This window comes from Doryrhamphus excisus, linkage group LG22 (genome assembly GCF_037039965.1).
Source record: "Doryrhamphus excisus strain RoL-2023G ecotype Guam linkage group LG22, RoL_Dexc_Guam_v1.1, whole genome shotgun sequence".
In the NCBI taxonomy this organism is placed as follows: Eukaryota; Metazoa; Chordata; class Actinopteri; order Syngnathiformes; family Syngnathidae; genus Doryrhamphus; species Doryrhamphus excisus.
Window position 1 is genome coordinate 3,730,001 of NC_136378.1, and position 25,123 is coordinate 3,755,123.

The 25,123-nt window shown below is 39.0% G+C and overlaps 2 protein-coding genes across 3 annotated transcripts in view; one reads left to right on the forward strand and one right to left on the reverse strand.

Annotated features, from left to right (window-relative positions):
• Positions 1-21,922, reverse strand: part of atp10b (ATPase phospholipid transporting 10B) — a 26,752-nt gene extending 4,830 nt beyond the window's left edge. Inside the window, exons 1-17 of one of the 2 annotated variants that reach the window (XM_058063790.2) lie at positions 21,429-21,922; positions 17,879-18,083; positions 17,535-17,620; positions 15,543-15,649; positions 15,154-15,285; positions 14,780-14,907; positions 14,450-14,702; positions 12,004-12,200; positions 9,659-9,817; positions 6,991-7,489; positions 5,502-5,602; positions 5,300-5,426; positions 5,030-5,214; positions 3,003-3,270; positions 2,121-2,197; positions 1,492-1,617; positions 1,212-1,412 (exon numbers count right to left, since the gene is read on the reverse strand). In XM_058063790.2, the coding sequence (XP_057919773.2) occupies positions 1,212-1,412; positions 1,492-1,617; positions 2,121-2,197; positions 3,003-3,270; positions 5,030-5,214; positions 5,300-5,426; positions 5,502-5,602; positions 6,991-7,489; positions 9,659-9,817; positions 12,004-12,200; positions 14,450-14,702; positions 14,780-14,907; positions 15,154-15,285; positions 15,543-15,649; positions 17,535-17,620; positions 17,879-18,083; positions 21,429-21,838 (3,261 nt within the window). In that variant the 5' untranslated portion in view covers positions 21,839-21,922. The remainder of the gene's footprint in view (positions 1-1,211; positions 1,413-1,491; positions 1,618-2,120; positions 2,198-3,002; positions 3,271-5,029; positions 5,215-5,299; positions 5,427-5,501; positions 5,603-6,990; positions 7,490-9,658; positions 9,818-12,003; positions 12,201-14,449; positions 14,703-14,779; positions 14,908-15,153; positions 15,286-15,542; positions 15,650-17,534; positions 17,621-17,878; positions 18,084-21,428) is intronic. The other variant, XM_058063791.2, reaches the window with a different exon arrangement.
• Positions 1-25,123, forward strand: part of eif1ad (eukaryotic translation initiation factor 1A domain containing) — a 203,004-nt gene that overhangs the window by 91,704 nt on the left and 86,177 nt on the right. The gene's annotated exons all lie outside the window — the stretch shown is intronic.

Below are 25,123 nucleotides of genomic sequence, written 5' to 3' on the forward strand. Positions count from 1 at the left end.
TTAGTTTTTCAAGAGAACCTTTTTCAAGGTATATTACCTCGTACTTCGGTATGTGACAAAAATAAATAAATTACTTATTATTTTTTTTTTTGTCCCGTCCAGCCATTGGGGTTATAATAATAACTTATTATTATTATTATTATTATTATTATTATTATTATTATTATTATTATTATTATTATTATTATTATTATTATTATTATTATTATTATTATTATTATTATTATTATTAATAATAATTATTTGTAGTAGTATATAATAATATCATATAATATCATATAATATCATATAATATCATATAATATCATATAATATCATATAAATAATAATATATTATAATAAAAATAAGTCGCTTAACTAAAATAATAATTATTATTATTATTACTAATTATTTATTTATTAATTATACAATGTTGATAATAATGATTACTGATTAATTATTTATTAATAATTATACAATATTAATAAAATAATTAATAAAATTAAATTAAATTAAATTAAATAAAAATTAAAATTTAACTATATTATGAAAGCAGGAAGTGAACAAATGTAACAGTTACTCATTGTAAAAGTACCAGATAGAGGGGTAGGATTTAATAAGCTTTGCTTCTTCCTACTCCTTTTGGACATGTGGAACTGTGAACTGGTTATGTGATGCATTCAATTGTAATCTGATGCATGTTTAAAATTAAAATTAAAATCTACTGAAAATATCTCCTATCCCAAGGGTCAGCAACCCACGGCTCCAGATCCGCATGTGGCTCTTCAGCCCTTTGCAATGCTTGAATATTTTTAAACACTCAAGTGAGGAAAATGCACATCTTTGTAATGTGTTTTTAAAAAATCCAACTTTATGTGAGACGATGAATGCATCCTGACAGGATGTTATTCAGTTCTCCCTCACACAGGTAAACATGAAGGAAAATAAGTAATACTTTCCCAGAGATACTATTTGACATTTTAAACAAATCAGGTAAGTTTACAGTACTTTATCTGCAATACTAGCAAGAGTACTACAACTTGTCTTTTTTTATATGAACTACGTTGATACCCCCAAATTCCCACAAGGCTATTTTCCCTTGGTGGGCAAGAGGGTAAAACGGCTCTTTTCATAGTAAAGGTTGCCGACCCCTGTCCTATCCCCTGATGAGATATCATAAAATATATGATATAAAATGCATGTTATATTAATATAATAATGAACCACTGACCCCTGCACCTTGGCCAGTCCTATAGAGCTCAGGCACGCCGAGCAGCACCTCCGCCGAAACATCTTTGTCCATGATCCCAAACATAATGGGGGGCGCTGAGGTGAAGAAGAGGTTGAAGAAAATCAGCAACCAGTAGTCCAACATGGTGGCCGCTGTGAAGCCGCAGTAGAACTGATACCAGAAGAGAAGGCTGACATTGGCCTGGGAGATGGATGGATGACATGAAGTCAAAAGTTGATTGGTCGTTCAGGTTGATGATGAAATATTAATGTCAACCCACCAAATTCTTATAGAAGAAGTAAATGATCATATTGGCCAGACGGGTGTAGCACCAATGTCCGTGGACCAGCAGGAGCTTTTTAAGGTGTTTGAAGCGAGATATTGCAAAATCACTCGACATGACTGCCTGTGGAGGACACAGTAGAATTACACATAGTCATTTTTTTCAATCAAAAACATTAAAAAACTGAAAAGGTAATGGTAATGGTTTAATTTCAATTGAACATGCATCAGATTACAATTGAATGCATCACATAATCAGTTCACAGTTCCACATGTCCAAAAGGAGTAGGAAGAAGCAAAGCTTATTAAATCCTACCCCTCCATCTGGTACTTTTACAATCAGTAACTGTTACATTTGTTCACTTCCTGCTTTCCTAATATAATTTAAGTTTTTTTTATTATTTTGTATTTTAATTGTTTTAAAATAATAAAAATTGTTTTAATTAATAATTGATTTTAAAAATCAACGTTTTAAAAATTAAAAATTAAAAATTAAAAATTAAAAATTAAAAATTAAAAATTAAAAATTAAAAATTAAAAATTAAAAATTAAAAATTAAAAATTAAAAATTAAAAATTAAAAATTAAAAATTAAAAATTAAAAAACAAACATCCTGGTGCTTTGTACCTGCATTCCTTCCTGACCAGATATGCCGATCCCGATATCAGCAGCTTGGATCATGTTAACATCGTTGGCACCATCACCTGAGGTCACATGGGAGATGTTGTCAGTTGAGGTTTTGTAAATATCTCCAATATATCTGTTTTAAAATGTATTCCTTATTCCTTATTGATGGCCGAGGGTGGGGGAAAGACAAAATAAGAAGCCAAAAAGTTACCACTTCCACACAAAATAGGAGGAGAACTCATTCATTCATTCATTCATTTTCTACCGCTTATCCTCACGAGGGTTGCGGGGGGTGCCGGAGCCTATCCCAGCTGTCTTCAGGCGAGAGATGGGGTACACCCTGGACTGGTGGCCAGCCAATCACAGGGCACATATAGACAAACAACCATTCACACTCACATTCATACCTATGGACAATTTGGAGTCGCTAATTAACCTAGCATGTTTTTGGAATGTGGGAGGAAACCCGGAGAAAACCCACGCATGCACGGGGAGAACATGCAAACTCCACACAGAGATGGCCGAGGGTCAGGAAAGACAAAATAAGAAGCCAAAAAGTTACCACTTCCACACAAACTAGGAGGAGAACTCATTCATTCATTCATTTTCTACCGCTTATCCTCACGAGGGTCATGCAAACTCCACACAGAGATGGCCGAGTGTGGGATTGAACTCGGGTCTCCTAGCTGTGAGGTCTAATGCGCTAACCATTTGACCACCGTGCAGCCCTCATTCTAAAATTATTGGATAAATTGAGATTAAGGGGGACTAACAGATCGAGCCCAGTCCATGATTGATTAATTACTTAAGAGGTGTGTCTCATTTGTTGATGATTTAAATTGAAAAGTACTTAATGAACAATAACACACAAACCCGTCTTACCAATAGTTAGCGTCATGACCTTGAGCTTCTCCCTGACGATCTTCACCACTCCGCTCTTCTGCAAGGGCGTGACTCGGCAGCAGAGCACAGAACGGCAACACTTTGCCAACTCCACAAATCGGTCCTGCAGATCCGGAGACAGCGCCATGGCCAGGGTGCGCCCATCGATCACCAGAGAGATATCTGGAGTCGTATCCACGTTACGGGGGTCGTTTTCGTACCTCTTTACTTCCTCCAGAGTGCAATCCAGGATCGAGGCGCATATGAGCTAAAAAGAAAATACATTTGACTTGAATAATAATATTCAGATTGGTAATTTCAATAAGTAGTCAAGTTGCGGTGCAAGCTTATGAACGACACGATATTGAGTCATGTTCATGGAGTCTGACTACAAGCAACAACAAGGCCATCTGTAGAAGAATTCAACCCCTGAGCCAAAACATGATAAAAAAAAAAATAGGTCACATCCTGTTTTGTTTTCATCAATCCTATGCAGTCAAAATGTCATATTAAGTGTGAAGCCATGATTGGAGGAGTGCATCCCTGGGGTGGCCATTGCTGGTAAAAATAGTTGAACCAATGAGAGGTTTTCCACTCTGGATCACAGGAGGAGAGATATTTCCTACGAGGGCTCGATATTAGGCTGCTAATTAGATATGGAAGGTTTCGTTATTATATTGGCAGGAATTCACTCCATCCGTCATCCATTACAAGTTCCAGAAAGCTCCGTGTGTGTCACCTGGAGCAGGTAAAAGATGGATGCCAATTAAGGATATTTGAGGCCTTGTTCTTGGTGGGTTTGTTATAAATATATAAATATATTAAATATATAATAGCTCCATCCCGTACCGTGTCATTAAGGGAGGATCTGACAACTTAACTTTTCTTGGAAGGATTTGACCTTCAGTTAGACCACCGAAGTGGTCCGATGGTCAGGTGACTTTTAAAACGACCGATCAATGTCATTGTTTAAAGATCTTAGCTTCGTTCTGGAACCGCCATCCAAATGTAGTTTCTGTTTTTTCAAAATATGGGATGATTCTGAGTAATAACCTATTGAGAATATTATTATTATTATTATTATTATTATTAAGTGCTCTGAGAATCCAGCAGTTCGTCTATGTACAGTTTATAGGACAATTTATAAAATAAATAAATATAATAATCATAATTATTCTTATTGTTAATAATAACATTATTATTATTATTATTATTAAGTGCTCTGAGAATGCAGCAGTTCGTCTATGTACAGTTTATAGGACAATTTATAAAATAAATAAATATAATAATAGAATAAAAATTATTATTATTATTATTAAACATTATTATTATTGCTCTGAGAACACAGCATTTTGTCTATGTACTGTTTAAAGGACAATTTATAAAATAAATAAATATAATAATAAAATAAAACAAAATAATAATAATTATTATTATTAATAATAACATTATTATTATTATTATTGTTATTATTATTATTATTATTGTCATTATTATTGCTCTGAGAACACAGCATTTCGTCTATGTACTGTTTATAGGACAAATTATAAAATAGAAAAAAATATTAAAAAATAATTATTATTATTATTAATAATAACAACATTATTATCATTATCATTATCATTAAGTGCTCTGAGAATGCAGCAGTTCGTCTATGTACAGTTTATAGGACAATTTATAAAATAAAAATAAAATAAAATAAAATAAAATAAAATAAAATAAAATAAAATAAAATAAAATAAAATAAAATAAAATAAAATAAAATAAAATAAAATAAAATAAAATAAAATTTATTATTAACAATAACATTATTATTATTATTATTATTATTATTACTGAGAATGCAGCATTTGGTCTATATACTGTTTATAGGACAAAGGTGGGCCGTGAGTTGGGAACCCCCTGACGTAGCGTATATATATAAGCTGAGATGCTTCCGCCCCTTTCAGAGGCACCAACAGTCCTTAGGCGAGGCGAGAGGAGGTGTAGATAAGCAGTTACAGCAGGACAGCCAAGTGTCTCCTCACCTTGTTTTTGCAGCTCATGTTAATCACCAGGTCTTCATCTTCCAGCAGCCTGCAGGCGTAGCCGATGTTGACAGCTGTCTCCGGCTTGTCACCAGTCAGCACCCACACCTTGATCCCCGCTTCCCGCAGCGCCAGGATGGTGTCTGGAACGCTCTCCTGCAGACGGTCCTCAATACCCGTCGCCCCTTTTTGCAGGGAAGACATGTGATTTTAACAGACAAGAGTTCATCATAAATGTATGTTTTACAGCGAACGCATTGGGATTTTTACCCAGCAGGGTGAGGTTCGTCTCCAGCTGCACGGCGGTGTCCGTAATGAGCTGCTCTCTGCCATCGATGGCGGCCATTGCTCTCTGTCTGCTTGCGTACCAGTCTTCATAGTGTTTGGTGCTCAGTACCTGCAGTACGAGCGAAATGACACGATGTTGTTGCCGTTGCAGGATACAAAAATAGTCGTCGGTATACTCGAGTACCTTCTTAGTGAAGCAAAGCGTCCGCAGGCCCTCTTTACCGTAACCGTCTACGTGATATTGAGTATCTTGAACAATATTCTTCTGACTTCCTTTGAGATGTTCTGGAAATACAGTAAAGTCTCGTTATATTGATATTCTCAGGAGTCGGAAAAAATATCGATATAACCGGACTATCCATATATCCGATCCTGCGCCGAACTGCATTAAAAGTGGGCAATAATGCACTCGACATTGTTCTATAGCAGGGGTGGGCAAATATTTTGACTGGTGGGCCGCATTGAGTTAACAAAATTGTCCGGGGGGGCCATAACATATATTTAACATACACACTATTTTATACTTATAATTTTTCTAGATTTTTTTGGTCTAATTTTATCTGTAAAACTTTTTCAGGAGCACTTTAAACATCAGTCATTTAATATATCATACATTTATTTATATATATATATAGTTAATATATATATTTTTTCTTGTTATTTATTTTCATTTAATTTGTAATTTTTTTGTTTTTTTTTTACTAAATAAGACGTCCGACTTGCAAGTTATGTTGCGAGATTGTATGTTAAAATTTGAAATACTTAAAAAGCAACAGGCGGGCCGGATTCAATCGCTTAGTGGGCCGCATGTGGCCCCCGGGCCGTAGTTTGCCCACCCCTGTTCTATAGTATAGAACAATGTCGAGCAGCTTAAATCAATCTTAGCTTAAGGATTTCAATACCAAAAAAGAACACGGCGAACGGCTGCTCCCAGTCAACTTTATTTTTCACACTTCCACCACCAGAGCGCAGCACACACACCGATTCCCGCACTTCCTGGTTCACAGGTCATGCTCAACCCGCCCCACATAGCTGGCCAAACACATGCCTGTATAAAATCTATACACACGAGAGAAACCACGAACGCCAGCATGTTCATATGAAAAACAGTGATTATTGCAAGCGATAAAAAGATATCTGAATACAACACAATTAAATACATGTATTTGTAAGCTTGTGTTTTCGTTGGAATAGGTGTGTATGCTATGTCAGTTGGTTCTTCTGTTGCAGGCATGTGTTTGGCCAGCTATGTGGGGCGGGTTGAGCGTGACCTGTGAACCAGGAAGTGCGGGAATCGGTGTGTGTGTGCTGCGCTCTGGTGGTGGAAGTGTGAAAAATAAAGTTGACTGGAAGCAGCCGTTCGCCGTGTTCTTTTTTGGTATTGAAATCCTTAAGCAAAGATTGATTTAAGCTGCTTTTGTATCGATATAAGCAGACCAAATTGGCTAGCGGGAGATGAAAAGGGCATCGTAGTAACCGGATTATCATAATAACCGGAACTAATTATATCATAAAAGACTAGAAATTTGCCGGGAAATGAAAATAGTATCGTAATAAGTAGTAATTCGTTATAACCGATATCGATATAACCAGACTTTACTGTATTACAATTAGAAGTATTAATATAGTGTAATTTCCAATATGAAGTCACGGGAATCAAACAAAGTCTTCACCAGCATATGGTGCACCAAGCAGCTCCATGATGGCGTAGTCCGCACCTTTGGAGTACAGCACCAATTCTTTAGTGATAGGGTGTCGAACCAGAACAGACATTCTCTTCCTGTTGGAGTCAAAGGCGAGAGTATCCAGAACCTCAAAGACCAGATTCTGTCCAGATGGCAGCCTCACAGTCACACTGTCGGGGGTGCGACTCAGCAGAGTGAAGCCATACGCTTTGGCGGCGTACACCAAAGCCGCCTCGTCTGGACTCTCCGCCTGATAGCACACCGTGCTGGGCTCGCCGTTCTGATCATGTGATGTCAAAACTCCCGAGTCGTCGGCTTTTGTAGCGGGGTTAAAGCCGTCGTACTCTTTGAACGAGGTCTCTGAAAAGGTTCGGTCCCTTTTGGTTTTGGATGCAAATATGTTCCGAAATGAAGCCGCTCTCTTCAAAAAGTTGGAGAAGTCATCCAGGGGATTATTTGGTTGGAAGGAACATGGCTGCTCTTGTGTCTGGAACAAAGAAAATATTATTTGTTTCATATTCATGTGTTCCCAAACACACGGACGCTTATGCTGATGACGCCCGCCAGCTCTGTCTTGCGTCTTCGTCATAAATTATACAGTAAAGAAAACATCAAACTCAAGTTCATTTAGTAAACACAAATCAAGATGGCTGACGACACATGGAAGTGGATTTTGGAAATTCAATTAATTCCTGTAGAAACCAAAATTTATTTTGTATTTTAAGCAAATCTGAGACTCATAATAAATACTAGAGTCCTCTAGACATAATCTAACAGCCCTATAGTCATGTTTACACTTGTATTACCCAATATTATCCCAAAATCATAGACCATTTAAGACATAAATACAATTTGTGTTGCTATAAATGTGCTCCAGGAGTACAGATTGGCATGCGGACAGGAAGTGACATCATGTGTTGAATTTTATGGCCGTAACAGTAGCCTGTGTTTTTACAAGCAATTTTTATTCAGGATTGTTGTGAGATAAAGGCTGCACAGCGAGGAGACCCGAGTTCAATTCCACCCTCGGCCATCTCTGTGTGGAGTTTGCATGCTCTCTCCCATGTGTGGGTTTTCCGGGTACTCCGGTTTCCTCCCAAATTCCAAAAACATGCTAGGTTAATTGGCGACTCCATATTGTCCATAGGTATGAATGTGAGTGTGAATGGTTGTTTGTCTATATGTGCCCTGTGATTGGCTGGCCACCAGTCCAGGGTGTACCCTGCCTGCCTCTCGCCCGACGACAGCTGGGATAGGCTCCAGCACCCCCCTTGTGAGGATAAGCGGTAGAAAATGAATGAATGAATTTGTGAATTTGACTATAGGGGTGCTAGAACATGTTTAGAGGGCTCTCATAATGTTAAAAAATTTAGAGGCTTATAAACAGGTTTTCTATACTATAACTAAAAAATATTCTGTTTATGAATAAGGAATTCTACTTGGCCGAAATTCACTTATCACAGTCGGGTCTGAAACCAATTAACAGCAACAAGCGGGAGAAAATGAATAAATAAATAAATGTAAATTTGACTATAGGGGTGCTAGAACATGTTTAGAGGGCTCTCATAATGTTAAAAAATTTATTAAGAGGCTCATAAACAGGTTTTCTATACTATAACTAAAAAAATATTCTGTTTATGACTAAGGAATCCTACTTGGCAGAAATTCACTTATCACAGTCGGGTCTGAAACCAAAATAAATGAATGAATGAATATAATGTGACTATAGGGGTGCTAGAACATGTTTAGAGAGCTCTCATAATGTCAAAAAATTTATTTAGAGGCTCATAAACAGGTTTTCTATACTATAACTAAAAAAAATTATGTTTATGAATAAGGAATCCTACTTGGCTGAAATTCACTTATCACAGTCGGGTCTGAAACCAAAATAAATGAATGAATGAATGAATGTAAATGTGACTATAGGGGTGCTAGAACATGTTTAGAGAGCTCTCATAATGTCAAAAAATGTATTTAGAGGCTCATAAACAGGTTTTCTATACTATAACTAAAAAAAATTATGTTTATGAATAAGGAATCCTACTTGGCTGAAATTCACCTATCACTGCCGGGTCTGAAACCAAAATAAATGAATGAATGAATGAATGTAAATGTGACTATAGGGGTGCTAGAACATGTTTAGAGAGCTCTCATAATGTCATAAAATGTATTTAGAGGCTCATAAACAGGTTTTCTATACTATAACTAAAAAAAATTATGTTTATGAATAAGGAATCCTACTTGGCTGAAATTCACTTATCACAGTCGGGTCTGAAACCAAAATAAATGAATGAATGAATGAATGTAAATGTGACTATAGGGGTGCTAGAAAATGTTTAGAGAGCTCTCATAATGTCAAAAAATGTATTTAGAGGCTCATAAACAGGTTTTCTATACTATAACTAAAAAAAATTATGTTTATGAATAAGGAATCCTACTTGGCTGAAATTCACTTATCACAGTCGGGTCTGAAACCAATTAACAGCAACAAGCGGTAGAAAATGAATGAATGTTGTCAGATAATCCAAATATTGGTCAAATATTTGGTGTATATGACACCAAAAGGTAATTTTTTTATTCCAAAAACGAATCCCTCTATCATCTTTTCCCTCCATCTTTACTTCTCATCCACACTGACAGTAAACAGAACACTCACCCTCTGTCTCCGAGCTGTTGCCATGGAAACCACCACCGTGTTGCAAATGGCGAGAGCCAGAAAAAAGTCCAGGTATGGATCCATCTTCCGGACGCTGCTGCTTCTCGCTGCAATGCCGACCTGCTGGAGCAGCTTCCTGTCTGGAATCACGTCCGTTTCCTGTGAGAGTGAAGCGAATCTGTTTATGAACTCATCGCAAGTCATGTTTTTGTTTATTTTGTTTTCTGTGATTTAGGATCGGAAGAGGCTGTTATGTCACATTTCCAAAAAATTATAAAAAAGATTACTAATACTAATTATTAGTATTAGTACTAAGTTTTAACTCAACCTCATTGGAGGACATTTCTTCGTGTCACGCTGTTTGATTTCCTAGATAAATATAGACTCTGAGCTACTCGACCGTACGTTATAACAAATCTATGGTGCACGTTTACGGTTTATGCGACATCGGTGGTCGAAGCCAAATGGCGCCCAGCGTGACCATATGCCCTGTCACCAACACTTTTAGCCAAGACGAATGCGCTCATCACTGGCGCCTCGCAGCTTGAGCATCTGCATCGGGCGGCGGGCTCAAGAGGCCTACTGACCCAAGGATGAGTGAATAAACAAATGTCACTTTGAGTTTGGTAATCACATTGTGCCCAAAAGGGCCTCGCCTCTTTATAGAAATAGAGAGTTGTTGATTAAATAACAATCGTTTGGATGAAAGAAAATATTGAAATATGTAAGACGAGTCAATGTTTTGCAAGCCTTGAGTCAAGTCTCAAGTCATACGCTTAAAAAACAGAAGGATGGATGGATGGATGTTTCTTGACTTTGTTTGGCTTCCTGAACTCCACTATAGAAATGTGTGTTTCTACACTTATTATTATTAATAATAATAATCATCATCATCATCATTTTGATGAAAGAAGAAATAGATAATCATTATAATTCTAATAATGATAATAATAATAAATATTATTATTGATAATAATAATAATAATGTTATTATTAATAATCCTTTTTATTTTATTTAATTTTATTATATTTTCTATTCTTTATATATATAAGTGTAGAAAACACACATTTCTATATTGGAGTTCAGGATGCAAAATTATTATGAATAATAATAATAATAATAATAATAATCACAATAATAATAATAATAATAATAATGTTATTATTAATAATTATTTTTATTTTATTTTATTTACAAAGTGTAGAAAACACACATTTCTATATTGGAGTTCAGGATGCCAAATTATTATGAATAATAATAATAATAATAATAATAATAATAATAATAATAATAATAATAATAATAATACGTGTAGAAAACACACATTTCTATATTGGAGTTCAGGATGCAAAATTATTATGAATAATAATAATAATAATAATAATAATAATAATAATAATAATAATAATAATAATAATAATAATAATAATAATAATAATAATGTTATTATTAACAATCATTTTTATTTTATTTTATTTTATTTTCAAGGTGTAGAAAACACACATTTCTATATTGGAGTTCAGGATGCCAAATTATTATGAATAATAATAATAATAATAATAATAATAATAATAATAATAATAATAATAATAATAATAATAATAATAATAATAATACGTGTAGAAAACACACATTTCTATATTGGAGTTCAGGACGTGAAACAAAGTCAAGAAACATAATAATAATAACAACAATAATAATAACAATAATAATAAGAATAACAATAATAATAATAATAATAGTTATTATTATTATTATTATTAATAATACATTTTATTTGTATAGCGCATTTCATAGTACTCAAAGATGCTTTACAGTGAAGAAAAAAATAAATAAAAAATAGCCTACACAGCGGGGGGGTGCTGGGATAGGCTCTAGCACCCCTCTGCGACCCTCGTGAGGACAAGTGGTAGAAAATGAATGAAATAAACTATATTATGAGCAGGAAGTGAACAAATGTAACAGTTACTGATTGTAAAAAGTACCAGATGGAGGGGTAGGATTTAATAAGCTTTGCTTCTTCCTACTCCTTTTGGACATGTGGAACTGGGAACTGATTATGTGATGCATTCAATTGTAATCTGATGCATGTTCAAATGAAATTAAACCATTACCATAAATGAATGAATGAATCATGTGAAATACCAATCATGAGTATTTATGAGTTATTATTATTATATAGGACGTAGCTGTTTGGGACTCCCAGGCTGCAAAAGTGCGAGCACCCCAGTCTAGTGGAACTGACTCGCTTAGACGCTCATGAGCAACCAAGCAAGTCCACAACCCCCAGCCCCCTCCCCTCCAGCATCTCGAGAAGTAAATCTTGACTGAGCGCTCGTCTTACCAGCGGACTGCTGAAGGCCACGTTGCTCTGGGCGTTTCCTGCAAACTTGCTCTTGTGTCTGCTTCCATGGTGATGATGTGCGGTGCCTTCAGGGCTGCCGTCCTCAACGTCCAGAGACCATCCAGGCTGCGGGGGCTGCTGGTGGAAGATGACCTCCTCTTCGGAATCTTGCTCATCAATAACAGCCAAACGGATGGCTGGAAAAAAATTTCACTTATCACGATAAGGTCTGGAAATAATTAACTGTAATAAACGAGGGATTAAGGGTGGCACGGTGGTGTAGTGGTTAGCGCGCAGACCTCACAGCTAGGAGACCAGGGTTCAATTCCACCCTCGGCCATCTCTGTGTGGAGTTTGCATGTTCTCCCCGTGCATTTTCTCCGGGTACTCCGGTTTCCTCCCACATTCCAAAAACACGCTAGGTAATTTAGCGACTCCAAATTGTCCATAGGTATGAATGTGAGTGTGAATGGTTGTTTGTCTATATGTGCCCTGTGATTGGCTGGCCACCAGTCCAGGGTGTACCCCGCCTCTCGCCCGAAGACAGCTGGGATAGGCTCCAGCACCCCCCGCAACCCTTGTGAGGATAAGCGGTAGAAAATGAATGAATGAATGAGTTCTCCTCCTATTTTGTGTGGAAGTGGTAACTTTTTGGCTTCTTATTTTGTCTTTCCCCACTATTGGCCATCTCTGTGAGAAGTTTGCATGTTCTCCCCGTGCATGTGTGGGTTTTCTCCGGGTACTCCGGTTTCCTCCCACATTCCAAAAACATGCTAGGACTCCAAATTGTCCATAGGTATGAATGTGAGTGTGAATGGTTGTTTGTCTATATGTGCCCTGTGATTGGCTGGTGACCAGTCTGGGGTGTACCCCGCCTCTCGTCCAAAGACAGCTGGGATAGGTTCCAGCACCCCCCGCAACCCTCGTGAGGATAAGCGGTAGAAAATGAATGAATGAATGAGTTCTCCTCCTATTTTGTGTGGAAGTGGTAACTTTTTGGCTTCTTATTTTGTCTTTCCCCACTATTGGCCATCTCTGTGAGAAGTTTGCATGTTCTCCCCGTGCATGTGTGGGTTTTCTCCGGGTACTCCGGTTTCCTCCCACATTCCAAAAACATGCTAGGTTAATTAGCGACTCCAAATTGTCCATACCCCGCCTCTCGCCCGAAGACAGCTGGGATAGGCTCCAGCACCCCCGCGACCCTTGTGAGGAAAAAGCGGTAGAAAATGATTGAATGAATGAATGTAAATGTGACTATAGGGGTGCTAGAATATGTTTAGAGGGCTCTCATAATGTCAAATGTATTTAGAAGCTCATAAACAGGTTTCTTCGACTATAACTAAAAAAATATTCTGTTTATGAATTAGGAATCCACCTTGGTCGAAATTCACTTATCACGGTCAGGTCTGAAACCAATTAATAGCAACAAACGACAAATGAATGAATGAATGAATGAATGAAACGAGGGATTACTGTAATAACTGTTTTGGTCTCAAATTACAACAAAATACCATAGTTGCTAACTGATGGGGAAGTCATGAGGAACTACGGCACATATTTACTGTAAATCATACATTGTTTACTAACATTCTCAAGGGTTAGAAAAAAACACCTAGCATGTCCGCATTCCATTGAGGTGAACAATAAAAACAACCGCAAAAAAAACAACTTTCTGGTATTTCCAGGACATCGAACCAATATTGGTTTAGGCTTTGATTTTGTCGACTCAGACCGGGGCAACTTTCACTATGCTAACATTCATTCATTCATTCATTTTCTACCGCTTTTCCTCACAAGGGTCGCAGGGGGGTGCTGGAGCCTATCCCAGCTGTCTTCGGACGAGAGGCGGGGTACACCCTGGACTGGTGGCCAGCCAATCACAGGGCACATAGTATAGACAAACAACCATTCACACTCAGAGAACATGCAAACTCCACACAGAGATGGCCGAGGGTGGGGAAAGACAAAATAAGAAGCCAAAAAGTTACCACTTCCACACAAAATAGGAGGAGAACACATTAATTTTCTACCGCTTATCCTCACGAGGGTCACGGGGGTTGCTTGAGCTTATCCCAGCTGTCTTCGGACTAGAGGCACTATAGAGTACACCCTGGACTGGTGGCCAGCCAATCACAGGGCACATATAGACAAACAACCATTCACACTCACATTCATACCTATGGACAATTTGGAGTCGCTAATTAACCTAGCATGTTTTTGGAATGTGGGAGGAAACCGGAGTACCCGGAGAAAACCCACGCATGCACGGGGATAAAACATGCAAACTCCACACAGAGATGGCCGAGGGTGGAATTGAACCCCGGTCTCCTAGCTGTGGGGTCTGTGCGGTAACCACTCGTCCACCGTGCCGCCCCACTATGCTAACATGGAATGTAAACACAATCTGTATCATATGTATTGTAAGTCAATCTTGGTTCATGTTTACCGTTTTCTTCGTGCGGGTACTCCGTACCCATGATGGAGCAACGCCGAAACACCATCTTGTTCTCCGTGAGCGTTCCGGTCTTGTCTGAGAAGATGTACTCAATCTGACCCAGGTCTTCTGTAATGTTCAAGGCTTTACACTGAATACGACTATCTGTGTCTTCATCATAAAGATCTATATCGTTCATAATGAAGAAGATCTGGCCAATCTTCACCAGCTCGATGGAAACATAAAGCGAGATGGGTATCAGAACCTGGAAGAGAATAAGATCGTAAAAAGGTGTGTGAAAAGAAAAGGTAAAACAAAAATATAGTGAAGATTCTTTTCCACCTGAAGCAATATGATCATACTGAAGAACATGTAGAAGCTGGACAGACTGGGACCGTCCAGGTGACCGCTGCTGTCGGGGACCAGGTAAGGGGGCACGCCGGGTAGCGTCTGTCGCCAAAAGTAGTGACCTAAATGTGTGAGGACAGGAGGCTTAATCACATCGACTGGCACAAGGAGGGAGGCTATTTTTGGCGCCACACCTTCTCACCCCCCACCCCCTGTCCCCCTCACTCCATCCCCCATCCAGCATAGCGGGCTTGAGGCCAAAGTGACTGAAATGCCCGCTCACAAGTGTAAAAAAAAAAAAAGCTTTTTAAACATAAACTGATCTGCGTAACGATTTTCATGGCTGAGTTACGTAATTCATCACCGACCTACTGCTCCGACCAGACACATGGCGAGGAGGAGAATGACGCAAAAGATGACGTCCACGTTCAGTTTCCGCTCTAGTTTGCTGCGCTTGTATCTCGGCCCGTTGTTGTTCAGCATTGACTTGGTTTCGTGGCCTTGAAGACGAAATGAGGAAGCGTTAGCGTTCACGTTCTCAGTGGGAGCCCTGAGGCCTAACCTTGAAAGAAAAGTGGTTAATAAAGCTAGAAAATATCTTTAATAAGGAAACAAGGGGCGGCAATGAGGACACACAGAACTAAAGTGTATGCCGCTTTGCTTAAGCACATAGCGATAGCAGATATGGGTCACTTGAAAGAACAGTCCAAAATACTGATATCCCATGAAGGTGATATCGGGTAAATATGATGGATACCTGCATAGACCACAAAGCCAACGGCATGGTCCGTATTTCTGACAGTACAGCCTCGAAGCAGCAGACTCTCTATTCCAGCACCCACTTTGTCTTTGTTTTCTTTCTCCCTGTGGTTGGAAGCCAGAATACTCCTTTACATTCCAAGACCTTCTTGGTACAATTCAAAACTCAAACAAAAATGTTTGAAATATGCTTCTAATATCAGAAGTCAAACCATTATCATGCCAGAAAAGGATTGCATAAGTGGGATTTGGTTTGGTCTCACTTTACAATAAGGAACACAAAAATACAGTAGTTACTGAGGTACTAATAAAAACTAATGACTAAGGCACATACATTTAGAGTGGTTACTGAGGAACCAATGAAGAATTAATGACTAAGGCACATACTGTACATTTAGATTGGTTACCGAGGGATTAATGAAGAACTAATGACTAAGGTGCATACATTTAGAGTGGTTACTGAGGAACTAAGAAAGAACGAATGACCAAGACACATACATTCAGAGTGGTTACTGAGGAACTAATGAAGAACTAATGACTAAGGCGCATACTGTATATTTAGAGTGGCTACTGAGGAACTAATGAAGAACTAATGACTGAGGCACATACATTTAGAGTGGTTACTGAGGTGCTAATGAAGAACTAATGACTAGGTGCGTACATTTAGAGTGATTACTGATGAACTAATAAAGATCGGATGACCAACACACATACTTTTAGAGTGGTTACTGAGGAACTAATTACAAACTAATGACAAAGGCGCATCCTGTATATTTAGAGTGGTTACTGAAGAACTAATGAAAAACTGATGATTAAGACACATACTGTATATTTAGAGTGGTTACTGAGGAACTAACAAATAACTAATGACTAAGGTACATACTGTATATTTAGAGTGGTTACTGAGGAACTAATGAAGATCAAATGACTAAGGCACATGCACCTAGAGTGGTTACTGTGAGACTAATGACTAAGGCATGTGCTGTACATTTAGAGTGGTTACTGAGGAACTAATGAAGAACTAATGACTAAAGCACATACTGTATATTTAGCGTGGTTACTGAGGAAGTAATGAAGAACTAATGACGAAGGCATGTGCTGTACATTTAGAGTGGTTATTGAGGAACTAATGAAGAGCTAATGACTAACGCACATACTGTACATTTAGAGTGGTTTCTGAGGAACTAATGAGGAACTAATTACTAAGGCACATACTATACTGTACATTTAGAGTGGTTACTGAGGAACTAATTAAGAACTAATGACTAAGGCATGTGCTGTACATTTAGAGTGGTTATTGAGGAACTAATGAAGAGCTAATGACTCAGGCACATACTGTACATTTAGAGTGGTTATTGAGGAACTAACAAAGAACGAATGACTAAGGCACATACTGTATATTTAGAGTGGTTATTGAGGAACTAATGAAGAACTGATGACTAAGACACATACTGTACAAATGGAGTGGTTACCGAGGAACTAATGAAGATCAAATAGATGCACTAAATGCAATAAATGCACATACATTTAGAGTGGTTACTGAGGAACTTACAAAAAACTAAGGGCGAGGGTACATACTGTATATTTAGAGTGGTTACTGAGGAACTAATGAAGATGGAATGACTAAGGCACATACATCTAGAGTGGTTACTGAGGAACTAATGAAGAAATAATGACTAAGGCATATGCTGTACATTTAGAGTGGTTACTGAGGAACTAATGAGGAACAAATTACTAAGGCACATACTGTACATTTAGAGTGGTTACTAAGGAACTAATGAGGAACAAATGACTAAGGCACATACTGTACATTTAGAGTGGTTACTGAGGAACTAATGAGGAACAAATGACTAAGGCACATACTGTACATTTAGAGTGGTTACTGAGGAACTAATGAGGAACAAATGACTAAGGCACATACTGTACATTTAGAGTGGTTACTGTTACCCACAATGTGTTTGGGGACTCTGCCTGTGTATTTGATACTCACACATAACACTTGAAGTGATTGAGATTGCTATTGGGCTTCTCACACACCACGATGCTGCTGAAACTTTCAGGTTGAAAGTCGGGCTCCTGTGTAAAGAGAGTTGGAATAGACGTACTTAAGATGTCATATAACCCGTCCTTCCAGAGTGACATCACATATTATTCGGCAAGACAACAAGCAGTTTGCCTCTCAGGTATGTCATCCGACTGGTGCATATACGCATCAGCAGCCTTTAATCACTGACTGTGGTTACGTACGTTCAGTTAAAAAGGTACGTCAACTTGCTTTGTGTTCACCGTCATCGCCAACCACTGGAATAACGACTAATGACTACTAATCCTCACCGTGACGCAGACGCCGGCCACCGCCCTCCTCTCCTTGAGGTTGGTTTCCCCATCCAGATTGGCCGTCTCGATGTGACACACACCGTTGGCGTCCGATGTGTGCAGGAGCAGCAGGTCTGCAGGGACAATTTCATTGCAAAGCACCTTCAAGAAGTCACCCACTTGCACGTCTTTCCAACGCCGCTCCATAAACTTCTTGTCTTTCCTGAAATTCACAGCCAGATTATTAATTTTGCAGGAGACATTTTTTTTATTTTTACAGTCATAAACGTCGCTTGGAAGCTACAGAGGAAGTGCAGATTCCCATGGAGGTATTATGTGTATTATGTGTACAAGATGTGTTTGCGGTGCTGCCTTACAACCACTGACAGACGTGTGAAGGTATGCTGCCCTTCATGTACGACCTGATTGGGTGGCTTCCTCGCAATACGCCACACCTTAGCCACAATGAGGCGGAGTAGATGTATTTTTAGCATGGGATATTACGCATCACTACATACGTAATTTATCGTCAAACGTGCGCATTGTCATATTTTTCATAATATGATGCAGTCTTTTTGTGTACAGTGCCCTAAGTTATGATGGGAATGCCATGGCTGACATAGGAGAAAAAAATCTTCTCCCAATTTGTGTGGAAGTGGTAAAGTTTTGGCTTTTTATATTGTCCTTTTTCCCCCACTCTGCTTGAAACCAGGCGGCACGGTGGTCGAGTGGTTAGCGCGCAGACCTCACAGCTAGGAGACCAGGGTTCAATTCCACCCTCGGCCATCTCTGTCCTCGTGCATGCGTGGGTTTTCTCCGAGTACTCCGGTTTCCTCCCACATTTCAAAAACATGCTAGGTTAATTGGCGACTCCAAATTGTCCATAGGTATGAATGTGAGTGTGAATGGTTGTTTGTCTATATGTGCCCTGTGATTGGCTGGCGACCAGTACAGGGTGTACCCCGCCTCTCGCCTGAAGACAGCTGGGATAGGCTCCAGCCTGTACAGTGCCCTAAGTTATGATGGGAAGGCTATGGCTGCCATATGAGAAAAAAATCTTCTCACAATTTGTGTGGAAGTGGTAAAGTTTTGGCTTTTTATATTGTCCTTTTTCCCCACTTCAGGCGGCACAGAGGTCGAGTGGTTCCCACATTCCAAAAACATGCTAGGTTAATTGGCGACTCCAAATTGTCCATAGGTATAAATGTGAGTGTGAATGGTTGTTTGTCTATATGTGCCCTGTGATTGGCTGGCCACCAGTCCAGGGTGTACCCTACCTGGGACAGCTGGGATAGGCTCCAGCCTGTACAGTGCCCTAAGTTATGATGGGAAGGCCATGGCTGCCATAGGGAAAAAAATCTTCTCCCAATTTGTGTGGAAGTGGTAAAGTTTTGGCTTTTTATGGGATAGGCTCCAGCACCCCCATGACCCTCGTGAGGAAAATGAATGAATGTTTGAAACCCTATTAGCCATCTCATTCAGGACCATGAATGAACCTTAGCTTGGGGAAACATCGTATATATATATATATATAAGTATTTATATAAGTATACTTTAAAGTGAAAAAGTGTCCTTGCCATACTGAATATGATTAAATATGTCCGGCTTTATTTAAAAACAAAACAAAAGCGTTAAAGAGCCTCAGGTGAACTTCTGACATGTCGGCCTTGAAAAACAGCAAGAACTTGAACGCGGGGAACGATTGACAAGGGTGTGAAGTGGAGATGAAATAGATAAGATGGCCTACATGATATAAGACACGTCAAGGCAACTTGCTATGGATGTGTGGCAGATGTTTAGAAAATGAGCCACATGTTTGATTGCATTGACTTTAAAGCACTCGTGGATTGAATAAAAGTGTAGTAGGGATGAACATAGAGCCAGGAGGGACGCACATGAACTTGCTTATGTAATTGCTTGAGTGTCTTTATGTCTTTTTTGCTAGTAATTTTTTCCTATGTTACCTTGAATGGGTCCTTATGAGGTTCTACTGTTGTGCTGTGTGTGTATGCTAGTGGCCCCGCCTCTTCCTACTATATTACTGACTGTTTACTGCAATTCTACGGAACATCATTGCTCTATGATGAGTCTAGGTCAGGGGTGGGCAAACATTTTGACTCGCGGGCCGCATTGATATGACAAAATTTACAGGGGGGGGGGGCAGACTATATATTTTACACGTAACAGTCCACCTGGTATTATTGTATCTGTAAAATTGCCATGCAATCTGCTATTATTATTTATTATTTTATATTTATATTTAAATATTTTTAAAATAATAAAATATTATAATAATTACAATAAAATTACAATAATAATTATTATATTATTATTATGTAAAATTTGCAAATATAACAATAATATTATATATAATTAATATAATAATTAGCATTAATATAATAATTATAATAATCATAATAGTTCTAATAATAATTATAATAATCTAATAATAATCTAATACTAATAATAATAATAATTATTATTATTATAATTATTATTATGTAAAATATGCAAATATAACAATAACATTATATATAATTAATATAATAATTAGCATTTATATAATAATTATAATAATAATCTAATAATCTAATAATAATAATAATAATTTTTATTATTATTATAATTATTATTATGTAAAATATGCAAATATAACAATAATATTATATATAATTAATATAATAATTAGCATTAATATAATAATTATAATAATCTAATAATCTAATAATAATCTAATAATAATCTAATAATAATAATAATAATAATTATTATTATTATTATTATGTAAAATATGCAAATATAACAATAATATTATATATAATTAATATAATAATTAGCATTAATAAAATTATTATAATAGTTATAATAATCTAATAATAATCTAATAATAATAATAATCTAATAATAATAATAATAATAATAATAATTATTATTATAATTATTATTATTATTAAAAAAGGAAATTGATAAAACCATCAAAAGGTTGGCTCAGGCCATGATGCCAGGTTGTATGTTGAGTTTAAATGAAATACTTTGGAAAGATTGGGCGGGCCGTATTCAAACACTTGGCGGGCCGGATGTGGCCCCCGGGCCGTAGTTTGCCCACCCCTGGTCTAGGTGCTGAACCATCGCATTGGATGTAGCCGAGAGACGAAATCTCGTTTTCATCTCGTGAGATTTCGTCTTCAGTCGCAGGAAGCGCCCACAGTATTCCAAAATCACACCAGCGAAACGGAGACGGAATATGTAAAATAAGTCATTTCACACCATTGGTTCAAAAATAGACACCCGCTGCTAACCTTGGTGTCTCTGCTGACAAAAAAAAAAAAAAATGAGGCGTTCATCAAATGCGCGCAACGCCGTGGCGAGAGATTCCGTTGTGAGCCTCTTCAAAGAGGAATCATCTCCCACACAATTTCTATTTCTAAGTCAAGAATTCCCACGAGGGGCTGAAACACAGAAGAAGAGGGAGGAGAAGAAGAAGAAGAAACACGCACACACACAGACTGTGCTGCTGCATTTAGTGCGGAGGCACCCTGAACGCACCATCACTTTTTTTTTTTTTTACCTGCTGTAGATGAAGCACGGTAAGTTATTGAGCTTCTTGTCCGACTGGTACCTCCTGAAATCCTCCCAGGCGTCTTTGAGCGCGGTGAGAGACAGGATGACACAAATGGGGATGAGAGCCACCTCGGGCTGGAACGCGTTCACCACCGGGACAAAGTTGAGAATCGCGAGACCCACGAAGTAGACGTTGGCGAGGCGGTGAAACTGCTCAAAGAGGTTCACCGGGATGAAGAAGAACAAAGTGTATTTGGTGGTTTTGATGGCGTTCCCGGGAAAGTAGCGGTTGGGTTGCTTCTTCTTCTCCAGGCCCTCGTAAGGAAGATTAGACACCAAGTGGCGGAGGTCTTTGTCACGTGCCCTTTGACCTCTGAGGGAGTCCCTCATCAGGGACAGAGGGCTCCACCACCCCATGGTAGCAGTCTCCTTGCTTGTCAGCACGCTCCCTTACTTCCCATTCTCACTCCGCTACCTGTGTGTGTGTGTGTGTGTGTGTCGATGTAAACAGGTGACAACACACCTTGCTGTGACTCCGCCCCCCTCGTTTTTGACAGGTGTGTTCACATTCCTAAAGTCATGACGTCTCCCAAAGAAGGGAACACCTGCATTATGCAACAGTCTAATGAACAAATAAATACATAATTAACTCACAGTACATCGTGGTTCTATTACAGCAGTAAAGGGTTCAGCTAGAACCCAGACCTAAATCCTAATTAAAATCTGTAGGATCACAATCAGACAGATTTAGATCATATTTGAAAGGAAGATTATCCTGATGAGATGTGACATATGAACAAAGACTTCATGTCATTAGCATAAAAAAATGCTGATTCCATCGATATCGGGATATCGGGATATCGGTTTTCTGCAAAAAAAAATCCTACCTATGGACAATTTGGAGTCGCTAATTAATGTTTTTGGAATGTGGGAGGAAACCGGAGTACCCGGAGAAAACCCGCGCATGCACGGGGAGAACATGCAAACTCCACACAGAGATGGCCAAGAGTGGGGAAAGACAAAATAAGAAGCCAAAAAGTTACCACTTCCACACAAAATAGGAGGAGAACTCATACATTCATTCATTTTCTGGTGCTGGAGCCTATCCCAGCTGTCTTCGGGCGAGAGGCGGGGTACACCCTGGACTGGTGGCCAGCCAATCACAGGGCACATATAGACAAACAACCATTCACACTCACATTCATACCTATGGACAATTTGGAGTCGCTAATTAACCTAGCATGTTTTTGGAATGTGGGAGGAAACCGGAGTACCCGGAGAAAACCCACGCATGCACGAGGAGAACATGCAAACTCCACACAGAGATGGCCGAGGGTGGGGAAAGACAAAATAAGAAGCAAAAAAATTACCACTTCCACACAAAATAGGAGGAGAACTCATTCATTCATTCATTTTCTATTGCTTATCCTCACAAGGGTTGCAGGGGGTGCTGGAGCCTATCCCAGCTGTCTTCGGGTGAGAGGCAGGCGGGGTACACCCTGGACTGGTGGCCAGCCAATCACAGGGCACATATAGACAAACAACCATTCACACTCACATTCATACCTATGGACAATTTGGAGTCGCTAATTAACCTAGCTTGTTTTTGGAATGTGGGAGGAAACCGGAGTACCCGGAGAAAACCCACGCATGAATGGGAAGAACATGCAAACTCCACACTCCAAAATAAGAAGCCAAAAAATTACCACTTCCACACGAAAATAGGAGAAGAACTCATTCATTTTCTACCGCTTATCTTCACAAGGGTCGCAGTGGGTGATGGAGCCTATCCCAGCTGTCTTCGGGTGAGAGGTGGGTGGGGTACACCCTGGACTGGTGGCCAGCCAATCACAGGGCACATATAGACAAACAGCCATTCACACTCACATTCATACCTATGGACAATTTGGAGTCGCTAATTAACCTAGCATGTTTTTGGAATATGGGTGGGATTGAACTCAGGTCTCCTAGCTGTAAAGTGTGCGCGATAACCACTTGATCGCCGTGCAGCCCTCAAATATTTATGTTTTATGAAATTGTATCATATTGTATTTTTTTTTTCGGAATGTTATGACTTTCTTTTCTGGGAACCCGTACAAACATTCCCACCTTGAGTTAAACCAAACACCTTTTTAAAGATAAAGAAATGATCTTTGTTTGTCTTTTGCAAGAGAGTTGATGACAGCTTTAGTGATAAGAACTGAGTGTTTAAATGTGCCTGTGTGTGTGTGTGTGTGTGTGTGTGTGTGTGTGTGTGTGCATACGACAAAGCAGCCTCTTGCACAGATGGCATGTATGTAGGATGCCTTCCACTTCCTCATGTTGACATATGTTGTCTTTTCCATATCAGGCTGTTGAACCTGTTCAAACAAGGCACATTTGCTCAGGAGTCAGCCATTCATTACACTCACACACGGAACCTTAGTGTACCTGCCTGATTGAATCCACAGCGTAGAGTAGAAGTTATTTTCAACCGCGGCGCCATGAGAAATCATCCGGTGTGCCGCGAGGAATTATCCAATATCGTTTTTTTTTTTTTAGTTAACATTTATTTATAATTTTTTACAAATATTATGTCATTGTCGAGTATCCGCGGTGTAAAGACTGGCAGCGCAATTAAATATTCGTCCGTGTGGAAACACGAAGCTGATTACTTAGTTCCTCCAATAGAGTTAGTGATGCACGTGAGGTGGTTAGTGGTTCATTCATTCATTCATTTTCTACCGCTTATCCTCACGAGGGTCGCGGGGGTGCTGGAGCCTATCCCAGGTGTCTTTGAGTGAGAGCGAGCGGGGTACACCCTGGACTGGTGGCCAGCCAATCACAGGGCACATATAGACAAACAACCATTCACACTCACATTCATACCTATGGACAATTTGGAGTCGCTAATTAACCTAGCATGTTTTTGGAATGTGGGAGGAAACCGGAGTACCCGGAGAAAACCCACGCATGCACGGGGAGAACATGCAAACTCCACACAGAGATGGCCGAGGGTGGGGGAAGAAAAAATAAGAAGCCAAAAACTTACCACTTCCACACAAAATAGGAGGCAAACTCATTCATTCATTCATTTTCTACCGCTTTTTTTCCTCACAAGGGTCGTGCGGGGGTGCTGGAGCCTATCCCAGCTGTCTTCAGGCAAGAGGCGGGGTACACCCTGGACTGGTGGCCAGCCAATCACAGGGCACATATAGACAAACAACCATTCACACTCACATTCATATCTATGGACAATTTGGAGTCGCTAATTAACCTAGCATGTTTTTGGAATGTTGGAGGAAACTGGAGTACCGGGAAAAAACCCACACATGCACGGGAAGAACATGCAAACTCCACACAGAGATGGCCGAGGGTGGGGGAAGAAAAAATAAGAAGCCAAAAAGTTACCACTTCCACACAAAATAGGAGGAGAACTTATTCATTTTGTACCGCTTATCCTCATGAGGGTCGTGCTGGAGCCTATCTCAGCAGTCTTCGGACAAGAGGCAGGGTACACCCTGGACTGGTGGCCAGCCAATCACAGGGCACATATAGACAAACAACCATTCACACTCACATTCATACCTATGGACAATTTGCTAATTAACCTAGCATGTTTTTGGAATGTTGGAGGAAACTGGAGTACTGGGAGAAAACCCACGCATGCACGGGGAGAACATGCAAACTCCACACAGAGATGGCCGAGGGTGGGGAAAGACA